The 26,869-nt window shown below is 39.9% G+C and overlaps 1 protein-coding gene across 1 annotated transcript; it reads right to left on the bottom strand.

The window, feature by feature from the left end:
- Positions 1 to 1,609: 1,609 nt before the first annotated feature.
- GTF2B (general transcription factor IIB) lies at positions 1,610 to 26,869 on the bottom strand. Its single transcript, XM_056845633.1, has 7 exons — positions 26,820 to 26,869; positions 20,915 to 21,021; positions 11,298 to 11,431; positions 7,156 to 7,302; positions 6,890 to 7,019; positions 5,645 to 5,926; positions 1,610 to 2,016 (listed from the first exon to the last, which is right to left on the bottom strand). Exons 1-7 carry the CDS (start codon positions 26,834 to 26,836, stop codon positions 1,883 to 1,885), a joined length of 951 nt encoding a protein of 316 aa, XP_056701611.1. The 5' UTR covers positions 26,837 to 26,869; the 3' UTR covers positions 1,610 to 1,882.

Raw genomic sequence — 26,869 nt, 5'->3', positions numbered from 1 at the left:
GTTTTATGGTGAAGATACACAATTGCTTTAGACCACACGTTCTACCTCCCAAGAATTCCCCATCTTGAAGAACTTGTTGCTTCGGTGGTTAGATTAGCTCTGATTGACTACTAATATTTGGACACTTACCTGCCCTATGCCTAACCTGGCACTCACGGGAGAGGGGTGTAGGCATGGAGTGAAGCACGAGAGCAGGCACTGTTCTGCTGCCAAAGACAAAATGGCCATCACTTGGCACTCATATTGGGGATAGATCTGAACAGGCTGACAGGGCAAGATCAGGAGTCCTTTGTGCCCCCCTCCCCCGTCAATGCCAGGTGCAAACCTCATACAATAGGAAAGATATCTCCTTTGCATTCATGTCCACCTCCTTGCAATAGGTATGCTAATCATGCTGGAGTTTGGAAAACAATCAAACTCCCTTCAGTCTCCCTGAACCTCCCTCCTCAAGGCCAGAGGGCAAGGTAAACTTATCAACCCACCCATGACTCATGACTGTCTGTCTTTCTTGGGAACTTGTCTCAGAATATCTTTCTCCATCTAAAAATCTATGGCAGATCATGACCACTAGAGTATTGTTTCACACCTTCCCTTGTCTTTTCTTACTCAAATGACTAAACTAATCAAGAAGCAATCAGCCTTTGTCCACTCACCATGATCACCATTGCCGGTGAAGTCACCCTGCTCCAGGGCAGAAATTGGGTACAAATATAGCCACCATTTGCTATGGTCCTTTGTACTTCGTTTTGGATCCAAATGTTGTGCCCTGCACCTTGCAATGTGGCAGATGTCGTCCTCTTCTGACAGGTACAACTTCCCTCTATCCCTTTGTCCTATAGATCTTGTGTGTGCGTATGCTCTCATACTGTGTTTTGTGTGTGCTTGTACCCCTTTTAAACCCCTTCAATAAAACTACTTTCTTTTGATGCAAACATTTCTTTATTGAAAGCTTTTTCCACTGACTTGCTCATCCCTCTTATACATTAGGCAAGATTCGGCTTGAAAACCTTTTGTAGTGTTCTAAGTGTCTCTGCAGCTAAATTCCCCACTAAAACCAGGAGACCCCATCTAATTCCCTTAACACTAAGGTTAAATTATGGAACTCTGCTCAGGAGGTACTCTGCTATTGGTTCTTGTGGGTTATCCGGGATGTGTAACCGTGGTCTTGGTTACACATCCCGGATAACCCACAAGAACCAATGAACTCTGACTGTGAAAGCCTTCGACAATACTCTGCTATTTGTTTATCAATTTATGAAAAAAGAAAACTGATCATAAAAGAATAATGTCAGATCCTTGGCATAGTTGACTTCTTTTCCAAGATGGTCAAAAAGCACTGTAGCAACCTATAATTTCTCTGAGTCAGCTGTCCATTCTTTATACTGCATTTAATCAAGCTGCCAGCAAATAATACGAACACCCCCAGGCAAGATCCAGGAACAAACGAAATGGACGAGTTTCAAAAAAGGGTTGTTTGCACCAAGTTTGTACTTGTTTAGAATGAAATCAGAAACACTGAAACCAGGATAGTAAATGTTTTTGGAAAACAGTTTATTCAGGAATCAGAATTTGGAATATTTTCCAAAATATTTTCCAAAATACCTTTTACGCGATCTCTACGAAAGAAATCTACATACATACAATAGGAAATTAAGCTTGTTGCAATGGTTGTTAAATAGTTACTTTCACTAATATATACAGAAAAAGATGCCACAAAATGATCTTGTTTACACCTGGAATGTTTGCTCCTGCCTTTGCTAGGCATTCTTCACATCCTTTAACCAGTTCTGCAACGGGAAGGCTCAGTAATAATTCCTTTATACGCCTCTTTTGTAAGTCAAAAATCAAACTCTTGTAGGGTCTAGAAGTAGCCTTTGGAGTTTCACAGTTGTGGCAGTTTATCCACAGGGGTGTCAAATTTGAAATCTGCTGGGAACAGATCTGGAGCTCTAGGGTAGATCAGTCTATAGGACTGTCTGATGGTCACATCAGCTACACCAGCAATGTCACCAATTTCTGAAATAAGTCAGAAAAGATTAGGTTATATCTCCCGGAAGGCCTATCCTTAAACCAACAAGTACAGCTACTAATTTTAAAGGGCTAGATCTAGCCAAGGAACTCTTGGAAAGTGGGAAAGATCCACTCTGCCCTTTTCCCCAGCATCTTACTGTTTGTACCAAAAAGCCTCTGATGGTAGGGGAACCCCTTATAAAAAACAAAAAACACTCTACAGTTAGGAGGGGGAAATTGAGCAAAATTGCCTCCCATTCCGTTCCACTGGCCCCTTATACGGCAATGTGTTTTGTTCACAAGGGTCACCCTACCTTAAAGACAGGGTTTTGGAAGTGATCAACAGTTTGCTAGGAAAATATCCCTTCAACCACCTCCATGAGATGGATCCGATACAAGAAGTTTCCAAAGCACAACTCTTAACCTACAGAATATAAACTCCCCCTCCATGTTTCCCCCTTTTCTCCCAGTGTTCTGCTTCTGACTGTTCAAAATGCTTTAAGAAGGAGATTTCTTAAGAAATAAGCAACTCGTGAATAAGCCAATATTCTATTAGTGAGTCTGAAGATTTTGTTGGGGTGACCAATGAAACAATACTGTACCCATATTTAGTCCGTTTCTAGGCCAATTCAAAGTGCTGGCATTAACAGTACAGGCCCTAGACAGGCTGTGTCCTACATTCCTGAAGCACTATCTTTTTCCATGTTCCCAATCCCAGCTTTAAGGTCAAAGGAAACTCTGTTCCAGGTTATACCACATTCAGAGGCAAGGCTAGTAGCAGAGGAAGCCAGGCTTTACGAAAACTCTGTTTAGCCAGCACAGTGACTTAAATTCTTACTTATTTATTTCTAAAAAGTACACAGACAGAGGTGTTTGAAGCTATTATTCTTCCAGAATTTTATGGAGTTCTACATAGGGAATTGCAACTGTGCAGATCATAGGCAGGACCCTCTAGAAAGGATTGAGGGGGGGCAAAGCCAGTGCCTTCTTACTTAGTAATCCACGGCTAGAAGATCTAGTGATCTCTGTGAAAGTTACTACTACTTCTTTAAAGACCTTTTCAGGAACTACCACAATTAGGGTCACGAGATATCCAAACTGGAGTTCCAGAGGTCTGAGCTTGTGGACTTAGGCAAATGTCACATGGTAGAGACTTGCAAGCATAGCCATAACACATATTTTAAAAGATCTATAACTTATTAATACATCTCCAGGCTTCCTCGGGAGATGGTAAACTCTCCTTCCCTGGAGGTTTTTAAGCAGAGGCTAGACAGATATCTGTCAACAATGCTGATTAGAATCATAGAATCATAGAGTTGGAAGGGACCACCAGGGTAATCTAGTCCAACCCCCTGCACAATGCAGAAAATTCACAACTACCCCCCCCCACACCCCCAGTGACCCCTACTCCATGCCCAGATGGCCAAGATGCCCTCCCTCTCATGATCTGCCTAAGGTCATAGAATCAGCATTGCTGACAGATGGCCATCTAGCCTCTGCTTAAAAACCTCCAGGGAAGGAGAGGAACCGATCCAACTGTTAGAAAATTCTTCCTAATGTCTAGACGGAAACTCTTTGAATTTCAGCCTGTTGGTTCTGGTCCGACCTTCTGGGGCAACAGAAAACAACTCAGCACGATTCTCTATATGACAGCCCTTCAAGTACTTGAAGATGGTTATCATATCCCCTCTCAGTCTTCTCCTCTTCAGGCTAAACATACCCAGCTCCTTCAACCTTTCCTCATAGGACTTGGTCTCCAGACCCCTCACCATTTTAAAAAAACATTTTATTATGTATTTTATAAAACAAACAAAACAATAACAGACATACACATTCACACAGTATTTTTTCACCCTTTTTGGGGTTCTGGTAAATAGCCTTTACAAAAATTAGCATTTAATATCATTAAAAAAAGGAAAAGTTAATCTGCCTTAATGTAAAGTTCTATAATCATAGCCATTATATCTGCTATTGTTATAATTGCATTCCTAGCTATTCCCACTATTTTTACAATTCTACAAAATTATGCAATATTTATAATAGCCATTTTTGATTGTATTTATCTCCCTTCTAGTTTTGCAGCACTCTCTATTTCTACTTTTTATTACATAAAAGTCAATTATCTAATCGTTTCAACTTGAACCACTTAGGAGATATGTGTGTGTGTGTGTGTGTGTATATATATATATATATATATATTACTATACATCTAAATACTTTTCTCTGCTAACTTTACTGTATTACACCTTACATTTTGCATATTCATAATAAAATGCCCATTTCTTCTGGAATTCTTCCATTGGTTCTCCTTTTAACAAATTGGATAGTTTTTCCATCACTGCATATTCAGCCATCTTGTCTTGCCATCACCCCTCACCATCTTTGTTGCTCTCCTCTGGACACGTTCCAGCTTGTCTACATCCTTCTTCAATTGTGGTGCCCAAAACTGAACTCAATACTCTAGGTGAGGTCTAACCAGAGCAGAGCAAAGCGATACCATCACTTCGCATGATCTGGACACTATACTTCTGTTGATACAGCCCAAGATCCCATTTGTCTTTTTAGCTACCACATCACACTTCTGACTCATGTTCAGTGTTTGTTCTACTAAGACCCCAAGATCCTTTTCGCACACACTACTGCTAAGAAAAGTCTCCCCCATCCTATAATTATGCATTTGATTTTTCCTGCCTAAGTGAAGAATTTTACATTTATCTCTGTTGAAATGCATTTTATTGGTTTTAGCCCAATTCTCCAGCCTGTCAACATCATCCTGTATCCTGGCACTGTCTTCTACCGTATTTGCTACCCCTCCCAGTTTACTATCATCTGCAAATTTAATAAGCATCCCCTCTATTCCTTCATCCAAATCATTTATAAAGATATTGAACAACACAGGGCCCAGGACAGATCCCTGAGGCATTCCACTAGTCGCTCCTCTCCAAGTGGATGAGGAACCATTAACAAGCACTCTTTGGGTGCAATCTTTCAACCAGATTCTATGACCTTAGGCAGATCATGAGAAGGACAGCATCTTGGCCATCTTCTGGGCATGGAGAAGGGGTCACTGGGTGTAGTTGTGAAACTCCTGCATTGTGCAGGGGGTTGGACTAGATGACCCTGGTGGTCCCTTCCAACTGTATGATTCTAGGAGCTACTTTCAGCCTGGGAACCACTCAATACGTAGAGAAAAACTAGACTGTGAAGTTAGCCCAGGGTCCTAATGAGGTCTAACTAATCATACTAGCCAGGCAATACACATCTAGAGTCATCCAGAGCAACCAGTGCTACATGCAATTTGGCATCTTAGTTATGAGGGCGCACTTGCCAATGCAAACTATAAGTATATCACTTAATACACTATATTTCTAATTCCATAAGAGCATATATAGGTTCAGAAGACTCACTGTGACTATTGTATGGCAAATGTGGCATAGTTTGACCACTCAAGAATTACCCCAAAGGGGGAAAGAAAGGAAGACACAGTGGCTAAGTGCTGAAGAGGAGATGCATTTAAGACCAAAGTAAAAGCAAGATATTGTTATGCTTTTATGCATAAAGGTCTCTCTCTTTTCAGAGGAATTACTACTCCCACAAATGCAAAGGTAAGATTTAGCAGAAAAAGGAAGATTACCTTTCTGTGTCCTCTTCTCTGCAGAAGCTTGTGAAGCCATATAAATAGCTGCGGCTGCTACCGAAATGGGACTCCTCCCAGGGACCAAGTCTAACTCCACAGCTTTACGCGCAATATGTGTTGCTGCCATCTGGACTTGCTTAGGAAGACCCAGGTTTGAACAAAACCTGGACATGAAATCTCCGGTTGTGATCAAATCCACACTTGTTTCCAGGGCCTTCAAAATGAGCTTGAAGCATCGGCCTATTTCCTTTTTGGAAATTCTGGAGACAGCGCATATTTCTAAAAACAAACAAAATGTTCACGGGTTAATATAAGGGCAGTACTTTGAGTCCTCATTGCAAATTAAAGCTTAATTTTTAAATTACTATTAAGTTAATTTCTTACTGTGCTATCAGCATCCTAAATTTTCACAGCAAGATCCCATAATTCAGTCTACATACCCAATGAGCTCAAATCCACTTTTAGAAACATTCCACTAAAACACACTGAAGTATTAACCTCAGAGGAATAATCATCAGTCAAAGAGCTACTGTTTCAGCTGTTCAATTTTATGGAACCGCAATCTGTCTAGCACCAAATATGAAGGCAGAAATTAGACCGTCCCCTAGAAGAGAGGGAATTCAACTCCTCCTTCTGAAAGCATGAAAGAAAGACTAGATTACATCAATCAGGAAGAGAGGTACATGGAAACTGGACTTCCCAGGAAGCAAGGAAGCTATATTTGGCACTGCTTGAAGCAATCCTAGCTGTAAAACTTACAAGTTACATTGTCTATCTTTGGATTAGGCCCTGTGATACAGCAGAAAGAAGATGCTGTATTCAGATACACTCACACCCTATGGCCAGATACTCAAAACATGCTTCTAGGAGCCCTACAACCAACAGGACAGGGCCAGAATTTGTCACTTTGCCTAGCTCAGTTTGCTTGGAAAGTGGCACAATCCAAGTTGCTTTGCTGCAGGTTTGTGGGTATGGCAGACAGTACTGGCTGATTAAAAAAAACAGCTTCTTCAGTCCCCTTCATCCATATCAATCTGTATCACATAGCAGCTTTGAGGCACGACCAATAATTCTTTCTCCTCCTGAAACATTTACATTTAAAGTCAATCTATACCATACAAGACACCAGGAACGGGAAGCTTCGTTTTACTCCTCTTGAATACTATACTACAACGTGGTGGTCTGCGCTAGTTAAACAGAGGTCAGCCAGGAGCGTTGAAACATGTGACACTAGATGCTTACCTTTAAATGTCCGTGGAACACCCTCCTGTCTGCAGGCAATATAGAGACAAGCAGAGGCAATGGCATCGTTACTTCTTCCCTTTAGGCTCTTCTGCTCATACACTTGCTTGAATAAATTATTTGTTCGATCCTTCAAAGCAAGCAGACAAAATTTAATTAACTCTGGGCCATTTAATTAGCAATAATATCAAAAATTCATGCGCTCATTATATTATGCTAACTAAATAAATGCCAGAACAATTTAAGAGAATGAGACACGAACTTACAACTATATTTCGGGGGAGGTTGATCCTGTCTGCCATGCTAGCGATTTCTTTAAAAGCATTCATCATGGCACGGTCAGAGCTGCTCATTGTCCTGCGGTTTTGATACTTGGAATTCCCAAATTCGTCAAAACTAGCTGCACCTGTGCCCTGTAGAAGAAAGGTTTATAATCGCATTTCTGATATGCATTAAGAATATTCAGGGCAAGGGAGGAATGAACAATTCACTACTCGCAATACGCAGACTTTCTTACAGTTTCCTAGCAATTAAGAAAATGGATTGGCTCTATAGCCTTTACACTGCAGCAGGGAGCGATCATTGTTTTACCCATTTCCACATGGAAAAAGCTGAACAGGCTGTTCCTAATGAGACTATTACATTCTCTGGCAGTTGGTACTTTTAAAATTCAACATTTGTAAAATACTTCGTACATTATGAAGCATTCTGAAACCTCCCTTTCATTTATCCTTGAGCTATTCTGGCCCGTTATTATTTCCTTTTTTACAGAGGCTGATACAAGAATCTCCACCCTAGCCTTCATGAGGTGATACATTAGCAGAGTGGCACACCTGCTCGCATGGAAATCTCCCGTATCAGTGCTGGTGACCACAGCTAAGTAAGACACTTAAGAGGACGTATGGGGTACGGTACTTGCTGCCATCATGATGGTCTTTTACAGGAAGCAGCAAGACAGAGCCTTTACTAAAACCCAATTTGGAAGGGAGGCAAGATATTGAGTTGGATCCAACAACTCCCTTCCACTAAGCGAGGAGCCTTGCTCCACTTATATGAAGGAAGTTGATGGATCACATCCTGCTTCCCTCTATGGGTTCTCCATTAATGTCAGTGAAGCTGGGCTGTTGATCTGTTTTTGCACTAGGCTTTTACATGAGATCAGAGATACCTGCATGGTTTTAGAACAATGCCATTAAATGAATCACACCACCCAGAAAAGCCAGTTGTGTTTATGGTATAGGTCAGAGGAAAATGAGCTTGTGAATATGTCTTATGTATTAGTGACAAAGACAGCTGGCAATGAGTAAAACCCACTGCTCGAGTCACATGGCAAGGCTTAATATCTTCTGATATTAGGAGGTATAGCATGATGACACACATACACACTAAAGTGTGACCTGGTTTTCAGAACTCATGGAATTCTTAAGAGTTAAGCTCCCCTAAACTAGTCAACAAAAAAGAAAGAACCAACAAGGAGTAAGAGAAACCTCAGGAGGACCTGAAATTGCTAAGCATCTCACAGGGTATGCAAAAGAACTGCTCCAAAGAAGCCTGCAGTGAGTAGACAAAGTGTGGTTGGCTGCCTTTCCCTCACTAGTACACGAGGGAAATTCTACCTCAACCAGCGGAAAAGGGCATTCAAGAAAGGATGTATAAAAGCAGTGAATCATCTCTGGGTGGGTGGGAAGACCTCCAGTCCTGCATGCCTACCACCCATGTTCTTAGGACACTAGCTGGAACTCAATTGAACTCCTGGCACAGTGCTGTGTGTTGCAGGACACCACAATACTTTTGATATTCATCTCACTAAGGGGGATCTGTTTCTTCAAAAATACTTTGAATGGGAAAAATAATTTACTGCTTCTGTTCCCAAAACAGTTGATTTCTAGACAAGCAAATTTAGAATGTGTTCTATGTACACCCAATTTGTGCTTTCCTTCTGGTGCAGTGAACTTTATATGTCTGGTAAGAAAATATGACATTATATATTTGTCTACACAACAGGTTATCCAGTGGGATATGAAGGAATGCCCTTCACTGCCTACAGTATTTTAGAAAGTGTTCATGCAGGGAATCACAGATACCGAATAGGGAAAGATGAGCCATTCAGGAATCTCTGAATGAATCAAGAATCTAGCATATGGAGAGTTGGCCTGCTCTCCTGGACTTGCACATCACCAGGCATAAACTCATCAAGCATTTCCATTTAAATACAGATTTTGCTTGATGAGCAAACTGTCTTGTGGCCAATGTTATGGGAGCCATGACAAAGAAAACATGTCAAAAATTGATTTGCACTGATGCAACTGACTGATTTTACTAAATAAACATGAAGACTATTCAGGTCACTTGTTCAAATATTGACCACTATTGAGAACACATGCTCTTCATAGCTATTGTGGACATTTAGGTACTACATAACTTTGTAAAGGTTGATCAGTTCCACATTTTACTATGGTCACTGAGCTTTTTTTTTCTTTAACAAAAAACAAAAAAAGCTCAGAGAAGCACTTCATGTACATAATGTGCTTAATGATAACACATGATTAAAAAATTCAGTGTTTTCAATGTTATGAAGTTTAACTTAATATCCAAATATGCTGGTAGTCCTAAATACTGTGACTGAGAGTATTTGACCAGATAATACACTTTCTTTTGCTCACTACAGAATTTCTTTTCGACTTTCATTTTCTTTGTCTTAGACCTCTCAGATGGCGAAAATTAAGATATGTATAGGATGCAGCAGTTTGCAGCTCTCTTTCAAGTACTGGGTATACTTGTAACTTTTCTAACAGAAAATGAAGACTGCTTTACTATTAAATAAGTCAATTAAATAATACAATTTTATATGTTAAGTTATGATAAATTTTATGCTGTTAGATCCATAAAAGTAATTTTGGTTTGACAGGAAAATAAGTATTGCATATATTTCAAATTTCCCCCAAATTTCTGGAAGGCTTCCCCAGAAAAAAACAGAGGGAGAAATACTTTTTCTGTGGCTTAAAAGTTTCCAGAAATGTTATATCTCTAGTCACAATAACATCAAGATGCCATAAGATTGCTTGCTTCTCTCATTAGTAGATATTTGGGAGCTGCTCTTCACTTTGCAATACAAGATTATATGTCCTGCCAATTGACAGACTTAGCACAGGGGTGTCAGACATAAGGCCTGTGGGCCGGATCCGGCCCTTTGAGAGCTCTTATCCGGCCTGTAAGCCAGCCGAGGCAAACCCCCACCTCAATGAGACCCCCCCACCACTCTTGATCTGGGCTGGTGAAGCATGGCCTGTCACATCTGGCCCTCGTAAGAATTGAGTTTGACACCCCTGCCCCAGCAGTTAAGCTTGCCTTTCTGCACTGGACAGCAATGAACTCTGTGAACCAAGGAGGCCTTGCCCCCATTTTTATCAGATAATACCAAATTCAGTTTAAAGGTTTGCTGCCACCTACAGAAGAGTATTTCTGGCTTCATAAAATAGGCAACTGACAACACACCACTGACTAATGGACGAAACTCCTCTATGCTGGCCTATAAGGCAAAAGCTCCCACATTTTCTTAAGAATAAGAGAACAGACTCCAGGAAAAACCGAAGTCAATCACCGTACTAGAATGTACCCCTATTTGTTTCTGATGTTCAGTGGTATTAATTAACCTGACAATGTCTTAATAATAGTCAATCCAGTCTGGTCACATATCAGCTCTTCTCCAGAAAGAATATGTTGCTTAAGACACTGAGGAAAAATTAAACTTTGATACGTACATACAAAATGGATTCAACTGCAGCTCTGTTTTATTCACACACCTGACCATGATATTCTTCCAGTTATGGAAAGCAGCAATGGTTCAAAAGGAAAACTAGTCACCAATGCTGAAAATAGCCTTAGTGACCCAATGTGCCCAAGTCTAGTAGTACTTCTCCTTTCTTTTCACCCAACATGTTCAGTACATCTGCATCCAATTTCATAAATATCTGAGAACCAGATAGGGGTTCATAAAGCATTGAGGGAATAAATACTATGGTGCTTGGCAATGTTAATCTCTAGTCGTTGTGCCAGAATGCACGTCAGTTGCTTAGACTGGTTTAAGTAACTCAGAGTGGCTTTTGGGTGCCCTAAAAAGCAGCAGATAAGGAAACATAAACGAGTTGCATCCTAATTTCTCCTTCTTTCTATATTCTTTATTTTTGAGGGGGGAAATTCCAATTCTATACTACACAAGTTATTGAGTATTTGGGAAGGTAGAAGATTGCTTTAGAGGGCCATAATACCACCAAGGAAGGTCAATGAATGCTGTCTCCTAGTCTAAATGCACAAAGAAGATGCAGAGAACACCAAGAAGTGATTATGAAACAGCTATTGTACATGTTTTCATGGCACTAAGACATTACATTTTTTGATTAAATATTACCTTGCCAATCATTGTAGTCAAATCTCCATCACTTAAAAGTGGATTCTGGGTATCTCCAACTCGAGATGGGTCTTTGGTTGCTTTGTCATTGCTGAACGTTCGCCATTCTGACCCTACATCTATGACTCTGTCACCTGAATACACAAAAAGCTTTTATCACCTCTGGTTTTGAAATCTCAGTCATTAACCAATATTAAGACTTCCTAATCTTCAGCAGCAACCATTTAACAGCACAAGGATAAAATGTAGGAAGTGGGGGGCACATGTATGAAAGAATTCCAGAGGGAGAGTCTATATGGTGGCAATCCTGATAGCACTTCGTAAATTATCAATACACACATGAGTTAAGCAAATAAGAATATTGTAATTACACGAATCCCAGGTTAGCCTGATCTCGTCAGATCTCAGAAGCTAAGCAGGGTCAGCCCTGGTTAGTATTTGGATGGGAGACCACCTCTGTTAGTCTCTTGCCATGAAAACCCCAAAAGGGGTTGCCATAAGTCGGCTGCGACTTGACGGCACTTTACACACACACACACAATTACACGAATACATTCTGTAGTATCTCATACCCAGGACCCAACAGTTGCTGAAACAGTGTCACCACTGGGCTCAACTAATATTTCTCAAACTTTGAGCTCAGCTTACAAGACAGACTTCTTATCCCCAAGACAGTGCCAGCCATCTTATAGGCAGGTGAGCGAAGTGTGGAGATTATAACATGATATAGCAGGCCCTAATCTTCTACAGGTAAGGGCCCACTTGACTATTTTAGGCACTGCCCCAAAGGACAGCAACTGAGCAGTGTGCCTTCAAGAGCTGCTTGCAGAATTCCAATCTGGGGCCCAGAGAAAGAATTCACACCCACTGCTCATCTTCCAAGAGCAGTAGGTCATTTCCATGGTCTCAATATTTGTAGCCCTCCTGCAGGTGGTTTGAAGTCTCCATTCTGGGAGGACTGCATCACAATTTCCAAGCATATAGGATGAAATACTATCAAGAAGATTTTTGATAACTGTAACTACAACGATACCAATAATATTAAGATTTTACAAATGGGTCTCTCAACTACTAAACACCAGTATTTCATAAATGCAATTCAAACGCAGGTGTGAGACAGCTCCACACATTCAAGTGAGACTGTCCCCGTGCTTGCTATGGCAGGGGACAGAGTGACTGTCTGTCACAGACAGTAATGGGGCATTCAAGTGCACGTGGAGCTCTGACTGAGTCAAGCTCATCTATAATTGCCGTTTTCTAGATCATTCAGTAAGTAGCCTGTTACTATGGGAATACAGTTAGGCACTCAGGTATACCTTTAAAAAATATAACGACCAGAAACTTTATAATTTGCCAATTTCAGTTGCCCATAACACAAAAGGTGGCATATAATTTTCATAGAGACCTGACAGATAGTCAATTGCAAATGATGAACACACTGTTATGTACCACACCACCATTCTTATTCTGAAACCAGCAGCCTAAAATGTAAATTCCACCAATCTGTTTGAAATGTAGATTGCTAATAAAATAAAATTCTTTAATCCACCTTTATTCTTTTGGAGGCCCTGAGAACCAATGTGGTATAGCGATTAAGAGTGGTTAATCTGGAGAATCGGGTTCGATTCCCCACTTCCTCCACATGAAGCCTGCTGGGTGACCTTGGGCCAGTCACAGTTCTCTTAGAACTCTCTCAGCCCATGCAGAGGCAGGCAATGGCAAACCACCTCTGAACTTTCACTTGCCTTGCAAACCCTACGGGGTCGCCATAGGTCAGCTGTGACTTTTGATGGCACACACACACACACACACACACTTTCTTTTGGAGAAAGGTGGACTATAAATGCTGCAAAATAAACACGTGCATAGCTTTTTAAAATAAACATTTAAAGGTCTCACTGAAAGTTCAGAACCTGAAGACCTTTCAAATGCACCTTTTGACTAAGCAGAGACATTTCAGTTAGACTCCAAACTGTTACACTATAACTATTCATAAACACGCTCATTTAGCCATAGGGGTTGTTTTGCGGCTGGGGATTTTAAAAAATGATGACTTCACATCACGTTAAGATGAAAAAAACAATAATTCTGCAACCATGGCCCCCCTAAAAAGTACTTTAAGTTGAGAAACCACATATGCAGAATTCAGAGAACGTTCTGGTTGCACAACAAATTCCTAGTATAAAAAAATCAGCTTAGCATAAACTGTAAAGGCTGATTTGCTGCTAATGAAGTGCACTCAAATATTCAGCCACTGGCTTGTGATCAAGACTACAGCAAAAGGAAATAATCAGTCATTAGAAAAGAATCCAGATATAGCTGTGATTTCATAAGCATCAAGTATGCCAGATACTGGCATTATGATGTAGAAGCTATTTTTCAAATCATGAATCAGAAAGGCTTCCCCCTAAGAGAACAGGCAAGAAACAATTAATATAGCAAAGACTGTTCATGCTGGGCATTAAAGTGAGCCTTAAAATGGAAAATATACTACTTTACAATCTTTGTTCAAGAGAATTATGATACCAAGTTGATAACATCAAGCAACAGGAATAATGGCCAAGGAATTTCTTAACAGCCTCCTGGGTTTGATTTGGATATTCATACAAATGCACCCTACCCGTGAATTTGTATAAGTTGTTCCTTACATCAATACAACAGATAATATTTAAGGCCATCAGCAGGTAGAGAATGGCATTAAGACTCAAGGTTGTATACAAATGTAATAGAGAAATGTTCAACAGCTATCCTGTCAGCTCTAGGATTCAAGATGGGTACTGGCTACAAATATTCAAGATCATAAATTAAATAGCCATCTTTTACTGTAAAAAGTACTTTTTTTTAACCCTGGAACAGGATTACAGCAATTAAATCAAATAAGGAGGTGGAATTGTAGAGATACTGCAACCATTGAAGCAGCATTTAATATAGTTTTATTATGATTCATCTATTCCTGTGGTTGAATAATTGTTGTTGTTTTTAAGTTTTACTAAGCAAGATTATCTCCCTAGAAGCCCATATGATATATGCCAAGGAGAGCAAGGGACCATCCTTCCAATCCTATAATTCCCTTGCAAACTGAAATTTGGAGACAGAACACTCCTCCTCTGCGTAAATATTTGATTAAGCATTGTTCCTTCTAAGGCCTAGCAATAACTTCACTTCAAGACAAACTCCCGTTTCTGTTTACTGCATCTAAAAAAAGCAAAACGTACTTGAAATTCTGGCTGGCTTATAAATAGAACACTGAGCACAGCGATGTCGTCATATTTTTCCACACAAGTGGGAATGACCTATATGACTCACAAGGATCTGCCCTCTTGTGGATTATGCACCATCCTTGCTCTAATGAAAAGTGTGTTCTATCACTGCCAACTTTGGCAAAAGTTGTAGTCATCAGTTGCCAAGAAAAGACACTTGTCTAAAAATAAGTGTTCTGTGTAATACACCAAATATACTTAATCTATTCTGAATAAGTCTCTTTGGTGTATTACACTGAACACTTATTTATAGTGACTTTTCTTGGAATTTTGCTCCACTGTATATCATAAGTATTCGAAGGGCTGGCAGAGGAGGGTAGGGAGCTGTTCCCGTTGGCAGCAGAGCATAAGTCTCGCAATAATGGGTTTAAATTATGGGTGGAAAGGTACCGGCTGGATATTGGGGGGGTGGGGGGGAATTTAACAGTAAGTGTTGTTCAGCAGTGGAATCAGCTGCCTAGGGAAGTGGTGAGCTCCCCCTCACTGGCAGTCTTCAAGCAGTGGTTGGATGAACATTGTCAGGGATGCTCTAGGCTGATCCTGCATTAAGCAGGAGGTTGGATTTGTAATGTAGTAGCTGAGCTGCTCCCAGCCACTGAAAAGAAATTTAAAACAGTATAAATGAAAATAAAACAAAAAAGTCCTCATTGCAGACAACAGGCCTGCACCACCAAAAAAGGTGGCACAGCAATGCCGCTGCAAGAAGGGGCGTTCCCAGAGCGAAAGGGATTAGGAAGCTGCCTAAAGGCCATGCAGGTGTGGGCTTTCCCTTTTGAGAATTCCTTACCAGCGTGGCTGCACTGGCAGAAGGGGCCAGTGCAGCTCCGCGGCCCCCCGACACCAGCTTGTTTACCCCCTCACTGGTGAAGATGCCACTTTATTCTGTGATAAGGTGGCACCTACACCATCACAGGGTCACGATGGCTCCTAAGGAGCTTCGCCCCCCCTTTCAAGAATGCAGCCTTAGTGAAATAAATCAAGGTGTAATTAAAAGGGTCAGAAAACAAGAGGTTGCAATAGACAAAGCAAACAAAGCAAGAAAATTGAAAAGGAACATTACAAATAAAAATAGATGGGGAAAATGTTCATACTGTTGAGGTGAGAGAGTCAGGGTCCTGTAACGAATTCAGAGGGACCGGAGAATTAGAGGAAATTCTGGACAAGACTGAGCATAGCATTCCCAAGGAAAGTGAATGAAGCAGTTTTGGAGGACAGCTGAGACATTCTATTTTTGAGCATTTTGAGCTTGAGGTGTTCTTGTATCCTTCAGGTTGAAATGCCAGAGGCAGTTTTAAATCAAGGTTTTGATTTACTTTTTGACAGAAAGTCTTCCAAAAGAAAACATTGTTTTCAAAGAGAAATTTGCCCTTTCATTCACCTTTTTACAGTGCCCAAGCACTGAAATCAATTACAGCCAGGTACAGGCAGAGTGCCCTTAGTTGTATCTTCAATACATACAATCACAAAGTCTTAATTAACAGAACACAATTCTGTTATTTAGCACTAAACAGAAATGTTATCCAGGAGAGGAAACCTCAGACCACCAAAATATAGCACCCTAGAAATATACCACATGCTCAAGCCACTCAAACCAGTAGGTCAGAATCCCACATCGTGGATTTCTGTGTTGCCATTTTATTCCTAACTGTACAAAAGCAGAACTAAAGTCTAGGATTGTCAGAAAGAAGCAGACAGCTCCACAACAATTCTTTGAAGAGTTAATTAGGGAATGTGCTGCCATCTAGTGACTGATAAAATGATCACATCAACTTGACATTTATATTGACGACAACCATTCCAAATATGGGTGACTATCACAGAAGCATCCTCTATTAAAGTATTTGGCTTGGAGAAAACTTTTTTAAGACAAAAATGTCATGAAGACGACTTGAAGAATTTTACTTAAATGATTCACACACACATAAACACACACATATAAACAGCCAAGTCAAGACTTGACACATATAAACAGTAAAGCATTTTGATCTGACAAAGTTTGCTAGCATTTTTCATGGACATCTTGGTTACCACAATGGGCCTTATAAACAAATATAAATGATTAAAGCAACAATGCAACTGGTAAAAAGACGCTCTAGTCGCTATCCTATTTAAAAATGGTAGTGGTTATAGTAAAACTAGCAGATTTTGAGGACTGATAGCATTCTGTCAGAGCTACTTCATGCTTCACGTAACAAAAATGTGCACTCTGTGAAGCGGTCATCAAGAAAAGGTATATGGACTGGAAAGCTGATTTCTTGTATACAAATTAAGAGACTCAAATTGTAAGCTCTATCCATTGGCCATCCAACTATGAAGTACACCAATGCCTCAGTCCGTGATTTCAGAACATTTATGCCCTGCCTTTCTTGGCACTCAGTGAGGACAACAGTATAAAATATTTAAGAGTAAAACCCAAAATAAATCAAAATTAACAAGCAGAAAATTCATAAATAACACAACTAATAATAAAACAAATTCATCACTGATACAAATGCATACACATCAAACAATAAAATCCTCAAAGCATAAAACCAAGATTTTGCTGTGATGCTCCCCAAATGGCACCATATTAGTGATGCCTGGTTCTGAGATGATGCACTGATGTTTTTGGCAGCCATGCTGGGTGTCAAAGTTGTTGATTATTTTCAAAATTCAGCAGGTTCAGAGTCCTAAATTGAGACCTTTCATAAACATCTTTGTTTTAGCTTATCGAATGCCTAGAAGGATTCCTATGGTTATAACAACTTATTTGCTTTGTCTCTTACAAGTAATCATTATTATTCAGAACAGGCAACAGAGAAAAAGATGCTGTTTCCGAGCCAGTACTTAATCATCTTTTCTGTATTATAATACTCCTTGCAGTAGAAATATGTTCCTGTCCCTTCATATTCTGGAAATCAGGTTTACAAGGATTTAAAATCTTTCTCTACTGCATTAAACTCTTCTTCAGATGAAGATACTAAATAAAGGGATGCAATGAGGGACTCAGCCTTAACTTTTAGTCTTAAACTCTTCTGTGAACTGGCAATGCATAACTTTTGCTCCTCCCCTATGCTACATGTCCTACACATCTTATCAAATCAGGCATAGGTAAAACTTGAATATTTCATCATTAATTTTGGGCCAGGATTAGTAGTATTACTTGGCACTGTCAGTTCTCATTTTGATGAGGAACAGAACAGATGCTGAAAATGGAAGTGACATTTAAATATGAAAAGCACTGAGCTAGTCCTAAAGAAGCAGCCAACAGATTTTTACAAACAGATAATAGTTATTAAGAAAAGCCTGACCAAAGATTGCTCCTCAGTTAACACACAGTTCACAATCAAACAGTTATCCTTACCACAGCTACGTAAGGTAGGCCAGCAGTGTCTTATTGCAGGTGTTGCAGAGGCTTCTCCAAACCACCAACCCCATTCTCAGCCACTATAGCACTGTTTAAATCTAAATAAAATGACCCTGTTCCACATGCAAATTATATTCAATCACTTTTATTCATGGGTGAGAATACTAATAAATTCACATCAATCTAAGCTACCAAACCTACCCATGCTCAACCACCTCAATCCAGTGTTTACACTAATGTCACAACTGCACCATATAATGTAGGGGGATTGAGGAATCAGCCAATGGAGGCCTTCCTAGTCTGCAATCACATAAAACAAATTAACGTCAATTCAGTCATGGGTGTAGTTTTTGTTCTATACAGCATAGCCCAATTTCACCTCCAACTGCACAAAAATAACTCACTAGTAATAAGTAACAAGGGATCTTTTACTGCTGTTCTACACAAGCCATAGAAAGCTAAATGTGATAGCTGGCACCATATGACACATACAGATAATTTCAATAATTACTTTATAAAATGGATTCAGCATCCATTTTGATCTGTTCTTGTTTCTGTTAAATGCTGGCCTGAAGCAGACACCAGACTCTTATAGGAAGGAAGAGCTTGGGCTACCTTGAGCACATCACTCAGACATCCTGAAACAGCAGGGTGGATAAAAATCAATGATTAAAATTTTTGTGTGTATAGCCTGAGGTTTACCATATTATTTTCTCCCCGGAGGAGAAAATCTATAATGGCAGCAGGCCGTAAAAGAGACCCAGTCTGAGAATATTTTAATGAAGTTCCTCTACCTATGGGTAAGGTAGAAATGTGTGCAAAAAATGCAAATACTGCAACCAAGAAATGCAAGGCCCGGTGGCCTGAATGAAACAACATAATGAAAAGTGCTGTTTGTGTAGAAAACCCTGATTTAAATCTAGTCTTACTGACTAGTGATTTAAATCGTGAAAATCTAGTCTTACTGACTAGTGATTTAAATCGATTTGATTGAAATCAAATCCACCCTGTGAAACAGTTACATCTGATAATTAGAAACACTGTACTTATCAGCCAAATTATAGAACCTCTCATTAAAATCTCTATCACATTAAAATAATCATCTACAACTTGCTAAAGATCAGTTAAAATGCTTTTTCTGCTCAAAGAATATCAATCACTTATTTTGCAATATTTATAGTTAATAATATTGGCGGAAATCAAGATGCTTGATCAATGTGTTAAAGGGGACCAATATTTAAATAGTTCAAATAGCTCATTAGCATAAAATAAACTACCCATTTTTTAAGTCTGCATAGTGATGACTAGAAGCAAGACTATGCCATGCAGACGATCCCAAATAAATTAACACAGATCTGGCCAAACAGCTTTTACATCCACAATTGTTATCCTGATTTGGGTAAATATGGGGGCCTATTTTCCCACTAGCAAACTGAGGAATTAGCTACTAGAAAATTTGTTACAGCAAATGGTAAAGTTGTTACAGATTTAGAGAATGTAATTATTATCTGGTTAATAGTCTCCTCTTATGCTGGTTGCACTACCATCTTGTGTTTTGTTTTTTTACTTCTTCAACTTTTCCCCCAAACACATCTTCCTTCATCAGCCAGCAATAAGTATTGTTCCTACCCTATTCCCCCGGTCATAAAAAGAAGAGTATCAGCCAACTGTAAGTGAAGATGGTTTGCAGATTAATGTTCTCATTCAAAGCTTTATTGGGATAATGGGGCTGGTCAAAAGATTCTCTGGGTGCTGTTAGAGAGTTCCATTCCTGGGAGAAGCCATGCCTATCTTGCAGAGCTCCAGGTGAACTTCCCAGACCAGTATAAAGAGCGGCTTGTGGAAACTTACAACTTTGCAAGTCAGAAATTAGTTCAGCTATAGTTCAGTTGCTTTCTTCTATCTTCATTTACCCCAGAAGACAGCTTCCATCCTAGACTGGGCCAATCTGGCCACAAGGATCCAGGCCAACGTAACCTTTAAGCTACAGTGTTGTAATGCACTCTTACATGGGTCTGTCCTTGAAGACACCCTGGAACACCACAGCTTATTTATTATAGGGAGCAAGGCAGAGTATGCATATTACACATGTTGTGGAGTCACTGCATTAGTTGCCAAGTAATTTCTGAGTTCAAATCAAGGTATTGGCTATCGCAAAGCATGACCTAGAGAACCACAAGGACCGCTTCTTCTAATATGCCCCACTGCAACAGCTGTGTTCATTTGAGCAAAGTTATCTGAAGGTGCCATCCTGCAAATGCATATGATCAGCAGCTGCCTGTACCTGAATATTTTCTGCTGTGGCTCCCAATTTGTGGAACAGCCTGCCTGAGGAGGTCAAAAGGTCCCCAACCGTCCATCATTCCACAGAATGTGTAAAAGAATTGTTAAGGAGGTCACTTTTATAAATGGACTAGGGCTGTAGTTTACCGGCACAATTTATTGCATGTATTACCTTGTTCTTACTACACTATTGTCCATTTTTTGTAACTCAGTTTTATATCACTTATGGTATGCCATCTCATACTGTTTTTACTGCACTGTTCTCTAATTTTATAATCCAACCTTATTGCATTGCATATTGTATGTCTTACACCGTTCCTATTTCACTGCCTTTAAATTTTCTAATTTAAAGTTTCAGTGAGAAAGACAGACTATAAAATAAATATATAAATTGGCTAGTACCTGGCTGGCTTCAAGAACTACGAACAAGACAGAGTTGGAGAGATGGCGCTTTCAGGAAGGGCAACCTGGTCTTTTTTTTTCCAGTCAAAGTTTAGCAAATCTCTCCTTATGCTTTCGATATAATGGAGGATACTTGACCACACAGTTACCAATATAAATACATGTGGGATACTACTCCAAAGGGTAAGGTCCATCAAACAATACTCAATTATTTACAGCAGTAAAAAAAAATTCAGTGAATAAAACCCTTAAAGGCAGTTATTTTGAATTTAAGAAGAACTCAAGGAGATTCATCTTCATTTTGGAAAAATTACAAAGTTACTTACCTACTACTAGTCCGCATTCTGGGCAGATCATATCTCCAGCTCTGTAATCTTCCACCAAAATAGAATCGGGATGGTTTGGACATGTCACTCGTGGAAGCACATCCAAGCTTTAAAAATAAATTAAGTATTTTAATTTTGTATGTCATATCATATTGCAGTGACATGGGATAAAATTATTTATGGAATGTATACTTTTCTGGAAAATCCATAACTATTTTCCCGCAAAAACTTTTCATTTCTAAAAATGCATCATTTCAGAAAACTATTTACACACACCCCAGTGCTCCCTTTTGTATACAACTCACTAAGAGCACTTTATTGATTCCTCCTCCACACACAAAAAATCAGTTTAGCTGCTTTTTATTGAAAGAGTTTAATATACAGCACATACAATTAAAATATGCTATGATTTAGTTCTTCTAATATAAAATGATGCAGGCATATTTATTTTTAAGATTTTAGTTTTCTGAAAAGCATAGAATTTGAAAACTAACATCTTAAGAATAAACATGCCTTTAAAAAAAGTACTCGTTCAATTAAGGAACTGTGTAAAACAATCTGATAAAGTACTCTTTATAAGAATATCTGTAAGCAGAAAGTTCACTATCATACGAACAATTATATTTCATGAAACTCAGGAAGAAAATGTAAGAACTTATGGGAAATGTAAGGAGTCAAACATTAACAGCCCAGCAGATTCTACTGTGAAGGAGAATGATAAAAACTCTTATTTAAGATGAAGATGCCCTCATTTACCTGCCAAGATTTATTGCTAATGTTCTTGTAAAAAGTTTACTGTTTGACAAATATATTATAAATGTAATTCAAGAAACGACATGACTAGATATGTCATATGAACTACATCCTGGTTAACTGAAAAATCTAATATGCAACTACTAAGGAATTTATTGATGTAATCAAAGATAGAAATTAGCCCAGAAACAGAAGCCCATAGGAAGAGCACATCTATCATCATTTTACATCTAACATATACCCTAAAAATTAATGCAGGTACATATACCCATAATGGTAACACAATCCCAAATACCAGATACATATACTGGACAGCAATCTAGAGCAAAGCTTCTTAAACTGTGGGTCACAACCCCATATGGGGTCACGTAACTGAATGTGGGGGTCACAAAAATTTGGCAACAGTAAAATGTTTCTTTATGATTTATTATCAGTAAATGTTTGATTTGTAAACCTATTTTATATACCTTTATACCCGGGATCACATAAAAATTCCTTGGCCGAAATGGGGTCGTGAGTGGGAAAAGTTTAAGAAGCCCTGATCTAGAGCGTTATAACATACCCAGTGAGACATTTTCTGCAGAATACTTTTTTGTTTAAACAGTAGCCCCACATCTAACTTTGATATTGCTGAGTTTCAACAGTATTTTACTTGTATGCAAAGGAGGAAAGTAGTGTGCGACTTTTCTTTTTTTTAAATTATAAAGATGCAAGTGGGCATGTGAGATTCACGGTGGGAGAACGTTCACTCTTCTTCAGCCCAGGTCTGGGCCCTTTCGGTTCTAATTCTGGCTTTGCAAAATGGCCTGCCCAACGAGTTCAGGAGGATATCATCATTACTGGCATTTCAGCAAGAAATGAACAGCAGTCTTACTTCAGAGAACATTTTTTGTTGATCAACTCTGAAAGCTCTTTTTCTGATACTGAAGGGCTTGGCCATAACAAGTTACATTGGAGGGGCCTTTTATTAAGCTTGTTGTTCATTTTCGTAGTTTTCACTGATTAATGCAACATTTTAATGTTTACCTGAATATCTGTTGTAAGCTACCTTTGAAGGAAAGGTAGGTTTTAAATAACTGAAATAATTGCTACAGACTGCTGAAGGAGAAAGTCATACCTTTATAATCTTAAACAGTGAACTATTTCTCTCAAGATCAGAATGTCTCAAACACATAGACGTTATCTATTTGCCATTTTTGGCTGTTCAAAAACTTAAAGATGTTTGGGGGGATTACAGCTTAAGGGAAACAATCTTGTTACAGCAAACAAGTATAACAGAGTATGCTATGTTTAAAAAACAAACCTAAGAACTAATTTTGCTGAAGGAATAAAATATAACACCTTGACTGAGAAATGTCAAATGTTCAGATCTCATAGTATCATCTGCTCTGCCAAATTTTCAGTCACACCAATGCACCCCTATCTCAAATAGTTAAAAAGCAGGCTTGTCACATCATCCAAATGTGGGGGGGATTAGAATTTAATCTAAAATGTTTACAATTTTTAGCTCAATCAGTTCATTTATGTTAAAGAAAAAATAACTAACATTCATGAACAAGTAAATATCTATTTATATTAAACAATTTTTCTTCTGTTGATTAGCACTAATGTATTCATTGCGTGTGGATTAGATTTAATATTGACATAGTGCTTTCTGTGCTCAAAGTATTTCACACGCACAGGGCTGTTACAATACCTTTGTAAGACAAGCCAGCATTTTCTTCATGTGGCAGATGGTGGCAATCTAAGACTGTGATAGGGTGGCTTGCTTCCCTAATGCTACCTTGTGAGTTCACAGCAGAGGCAAGATTTGAACTGGGGACCTTCCCTCATCAGTTCACCAGTTTTGCTTCCCCCCCCCCCTTTTCTCTTTTTGCCATCAAGTCACAGCTGACTTACGGCGACTCCTGATGGGGTTTTCAAGGCAAGAGATTTTCAGAGGTGGTTTTGCCAGTGCCTGCTTCCGTATCATGTCCCTGGTATTCCTTGGACATCTCTCAGCCAAATATTTGCCAGGGTCGACTCTGCTTAGCTTCTGAGATCTGGCAAAATCACGCTAGCCTCGGCTATCCAGGTCAGAGGCCTTTTGCTTCTATGGTTACTTTTAAAGAGATTCTTAAAGTGAATTTCTTATAAAATCTATTCTTTGTCTTCTGTCACTCAGCCTGGTGTCATGGTTAGAGTGTCAGACAACTCTGCCATGGAAGTTCCCTGTATCTTTTGACTAGTCACACATATTCTCGGCCTAACCATCTCACTGGGTAGTTGTTGTAAGGATAAACTGGAGGAGGGGAGAACAATACTGTAAGCCACTTTGTGTCCCTATCTGGGAGAAAAGTGAGGTATAAATAAATGAATCAGCTGCCATATTGCAGAACGCTCATAAAGTACAGAGACAGCATATCAGCAAAACAGTCATACCAGAAAAAGAAATATGCAGTGTCCTGAGCTTTTTGATTATTTTGTGGGTATCAAAATTTAGCCATAATAATATTCCACAATGTGTCTAAACAGTATACACAATGCTTTGGTATTTACCAGTAAAACATTATGGCAATTAAATTTATAACCAGCTTTAAAGGTAGTACAAGTAATGAGCATAGGACCAGATAAACTGCTGACCTTAAGAGAATGAGGAATACTTTTTACTCCATAGCTTGTCAGCATCCTGGAGCCAACTCTGAAGAATCAACCCAATCTCATGGAAGAGAAAACAATGTTTGGCCACAGAATTGAGCAACGAGCTTTTGCTGATAGTGTCAGCAAGAGTAAATTAGTAAGTGAATGCAATATACAAAATGATCTGTTTCACGGTCATAATCTAGGCCAACTGCACAAACTACCAGCTATGTGGTCATAATGAAGAAAGTTAGAGGAACCAGAATATTGCCCAACTGTGAATTTTATGGGTGTGGAGTTTTGTCCTCACAGAACAGAAAGAAGATGAAAAGATGCTTATATTTAGATCTCTGTATTTAGAGTGGTAATCTTCTAAGAATGACTTCACTGAATATTTTAAGTATGTACCATATAGTGCTCCTGCAGAAACTTACTTTTAACTCATTCATCCCTCTGGAAATTGGCTGTTACAGTATGAATTCTGTTTACACAGTTTAACTTTAGCTGTGCTCAGAGATCATACGAAACCACAATTAAGCTCCAGTATGACATCATAAAGCATGAACACAGCTTGTTTGTCATACTCCTTTTTCCTCCCTTTTTGCATGAAAAAATCCAATGGTCCATAACACCAGAATGCAGGTGCCCAAGTGAACTCTAGTTTCTCTGCCTCTCCCCCTCCCAGTCAGGATTAAACAATGGTTTAGAACCCCAGCTTGTGGCAGCAAAAAAGCTCCAATTCACCCTTGTGCCTGCACGCGGATGTCACAAGCACCTGGAGTTTGTTTGCATACTTTGCACAAGGAAGGAGAATGGAGAGAGCCAGTACAATGAAAAGGCCATATTCATACCCACTGTAGCAAATCAGAGCTTAGCTGAAGCTTCACTTGAAAGCTGAACACAGCCTTTGTCTACATGACATCATGAAAACAAGCTGTTTATATGTATATTCCTTTTCTGTTTTGTCAGCTTTCACAGCAGTTTTATTTTACAGAAGTCAATATGAACTAAATTAATGTCACCTGTCTTCCTTTCTCCATTTTAATTAAACAGAGACACATTTTTCTCAACCACCAAATTACCAGATTTCTTTTAAAATTACAATTATCAAAAACTTATAGCATATGTGCACATTTTCCCTACCATAACACCTTAAATTATAGATGTAACATGAGAAGATGTTCTGACCTACAGCACAGAGATATGGTCTAAAATGGTTTCTCTATCCGCAGCCCAATGCCAAGATTGGTCAAAAATAATGCATCACATAAATCGATTGATCCTTTTTATAATGTGGCATTTACACAAACACCGTAAAACCAGACCCAGTTCTCGATGACTCTGCCAAAGAACTCATCAGCAAAACAAGTGATTCCCCCCACACATAAGGGCCATAGCTATGGCTGGAAAACCAATACAGCAACCCATGGCGCTCCTCTGAGCAGGAAGCACAACAAGGGCTGAACAGATTCAGGGCTTCCCGCTGTTCAATTGGCCTGTTGACTTCTACACATCGAGACGTTGTTTAAACAGGAACAGCAGGCTAGGCTGGTTCCCCTACCCCGTCAAAGTGGCAACTGGTCAACCAAAGGGACTTTCTATTCAGTCCTACACATCTGCCCAGGACTGCTCTTCTACACTTGTTTTTTATTTACTTATTTAAAAGATGAGCAGCCTGCCTCTCTACCCAAAGGCTTCATGGGCAGCAAACAAGAACAATTTTTTAAAAAATATATATAGCCAAAATATATAACTATTTTACCAAACTTAATTAACAAACTTCATGTACATTTTTAAAAAATCACATGGTGTGTGTGCGTGTGTGTGTGTGTGTACAGAACCAAACTCCAGGTAAACACAAACTGTCCTATCTAGCATTTCAAAGTATAACAGACCCTATGCGCTGGGATGGACAGCTGGGAGAAGGTTATTCCACAACGAAGGTGGCTCTTAGCGAGAAGGCCCAGAGCGGCCGCGTTCAGAGCGCGGACCGCTGACCAGTCAAGCAACGTTGCGTCACAGTGTTAAACCTTGGCAAAAACAAACGTCTCACAACGTCGGAAATCCGGCATAGACATGAGACAGAACCAGAACACGAAGTGTTCAGAACGCAAAGGATGCGAACACGCTGTTCCCCAAGTCGGATTATATTTTGGCTTCGACAGGGAAGGCGGTGCGACCCGGCCAACGCCTGCTGAGGAAGACACGGGAGACCTCATCACGATCCTCCTCTCGAGAGGCGACGGAAATCAGATTGAAGCGGGGGGGGGGGCAACGATTGGGAAGGAAGAAACGGAGCGACGAAGGCGACAGGAGGCCGCTGGAAAGAAAACGAAAGCGGGCCGAGGGTGGGCAGCAGCCACAAAGGGGCGGGGGTTGTCAGGGGGGACGAAGGGGCGCCCGGAAAGGCCCGGAAGCCTAAGGGGCGGAGTAGCAGCTTCCCCGGCGGCCTCTCTGCCTCCCACCCCAGAAACCTCCCGCGCCGGCCTCAGGGCTCCCCGCACGCCTCCGCGCCCGCCAACCGCCTACTGACCGGCTCGTCGACGCCATCTTTCTTCCTCTTCGCGGCGGCGTCTGCCCAGG

Source organism: Euleptes europaea, chromosome 2 (assembly GCF_029931775.1).
Source record: "Euleptes europaea isolate rEulEur1 chromosome 2, rEulEur1.hap1, whole genome shotgun sequence".
Lineage (NCBI taxonomy): Eukaryota > Metazoa > Chordata > Lepidosauria > Squamata > Sphaerodactylidae > Euleptes > Euleptes europaea.
Note: the sequence above shows the minus strand (reverse complement) of the source record. Positions and strands in the feature narration are given on the sequence as shown.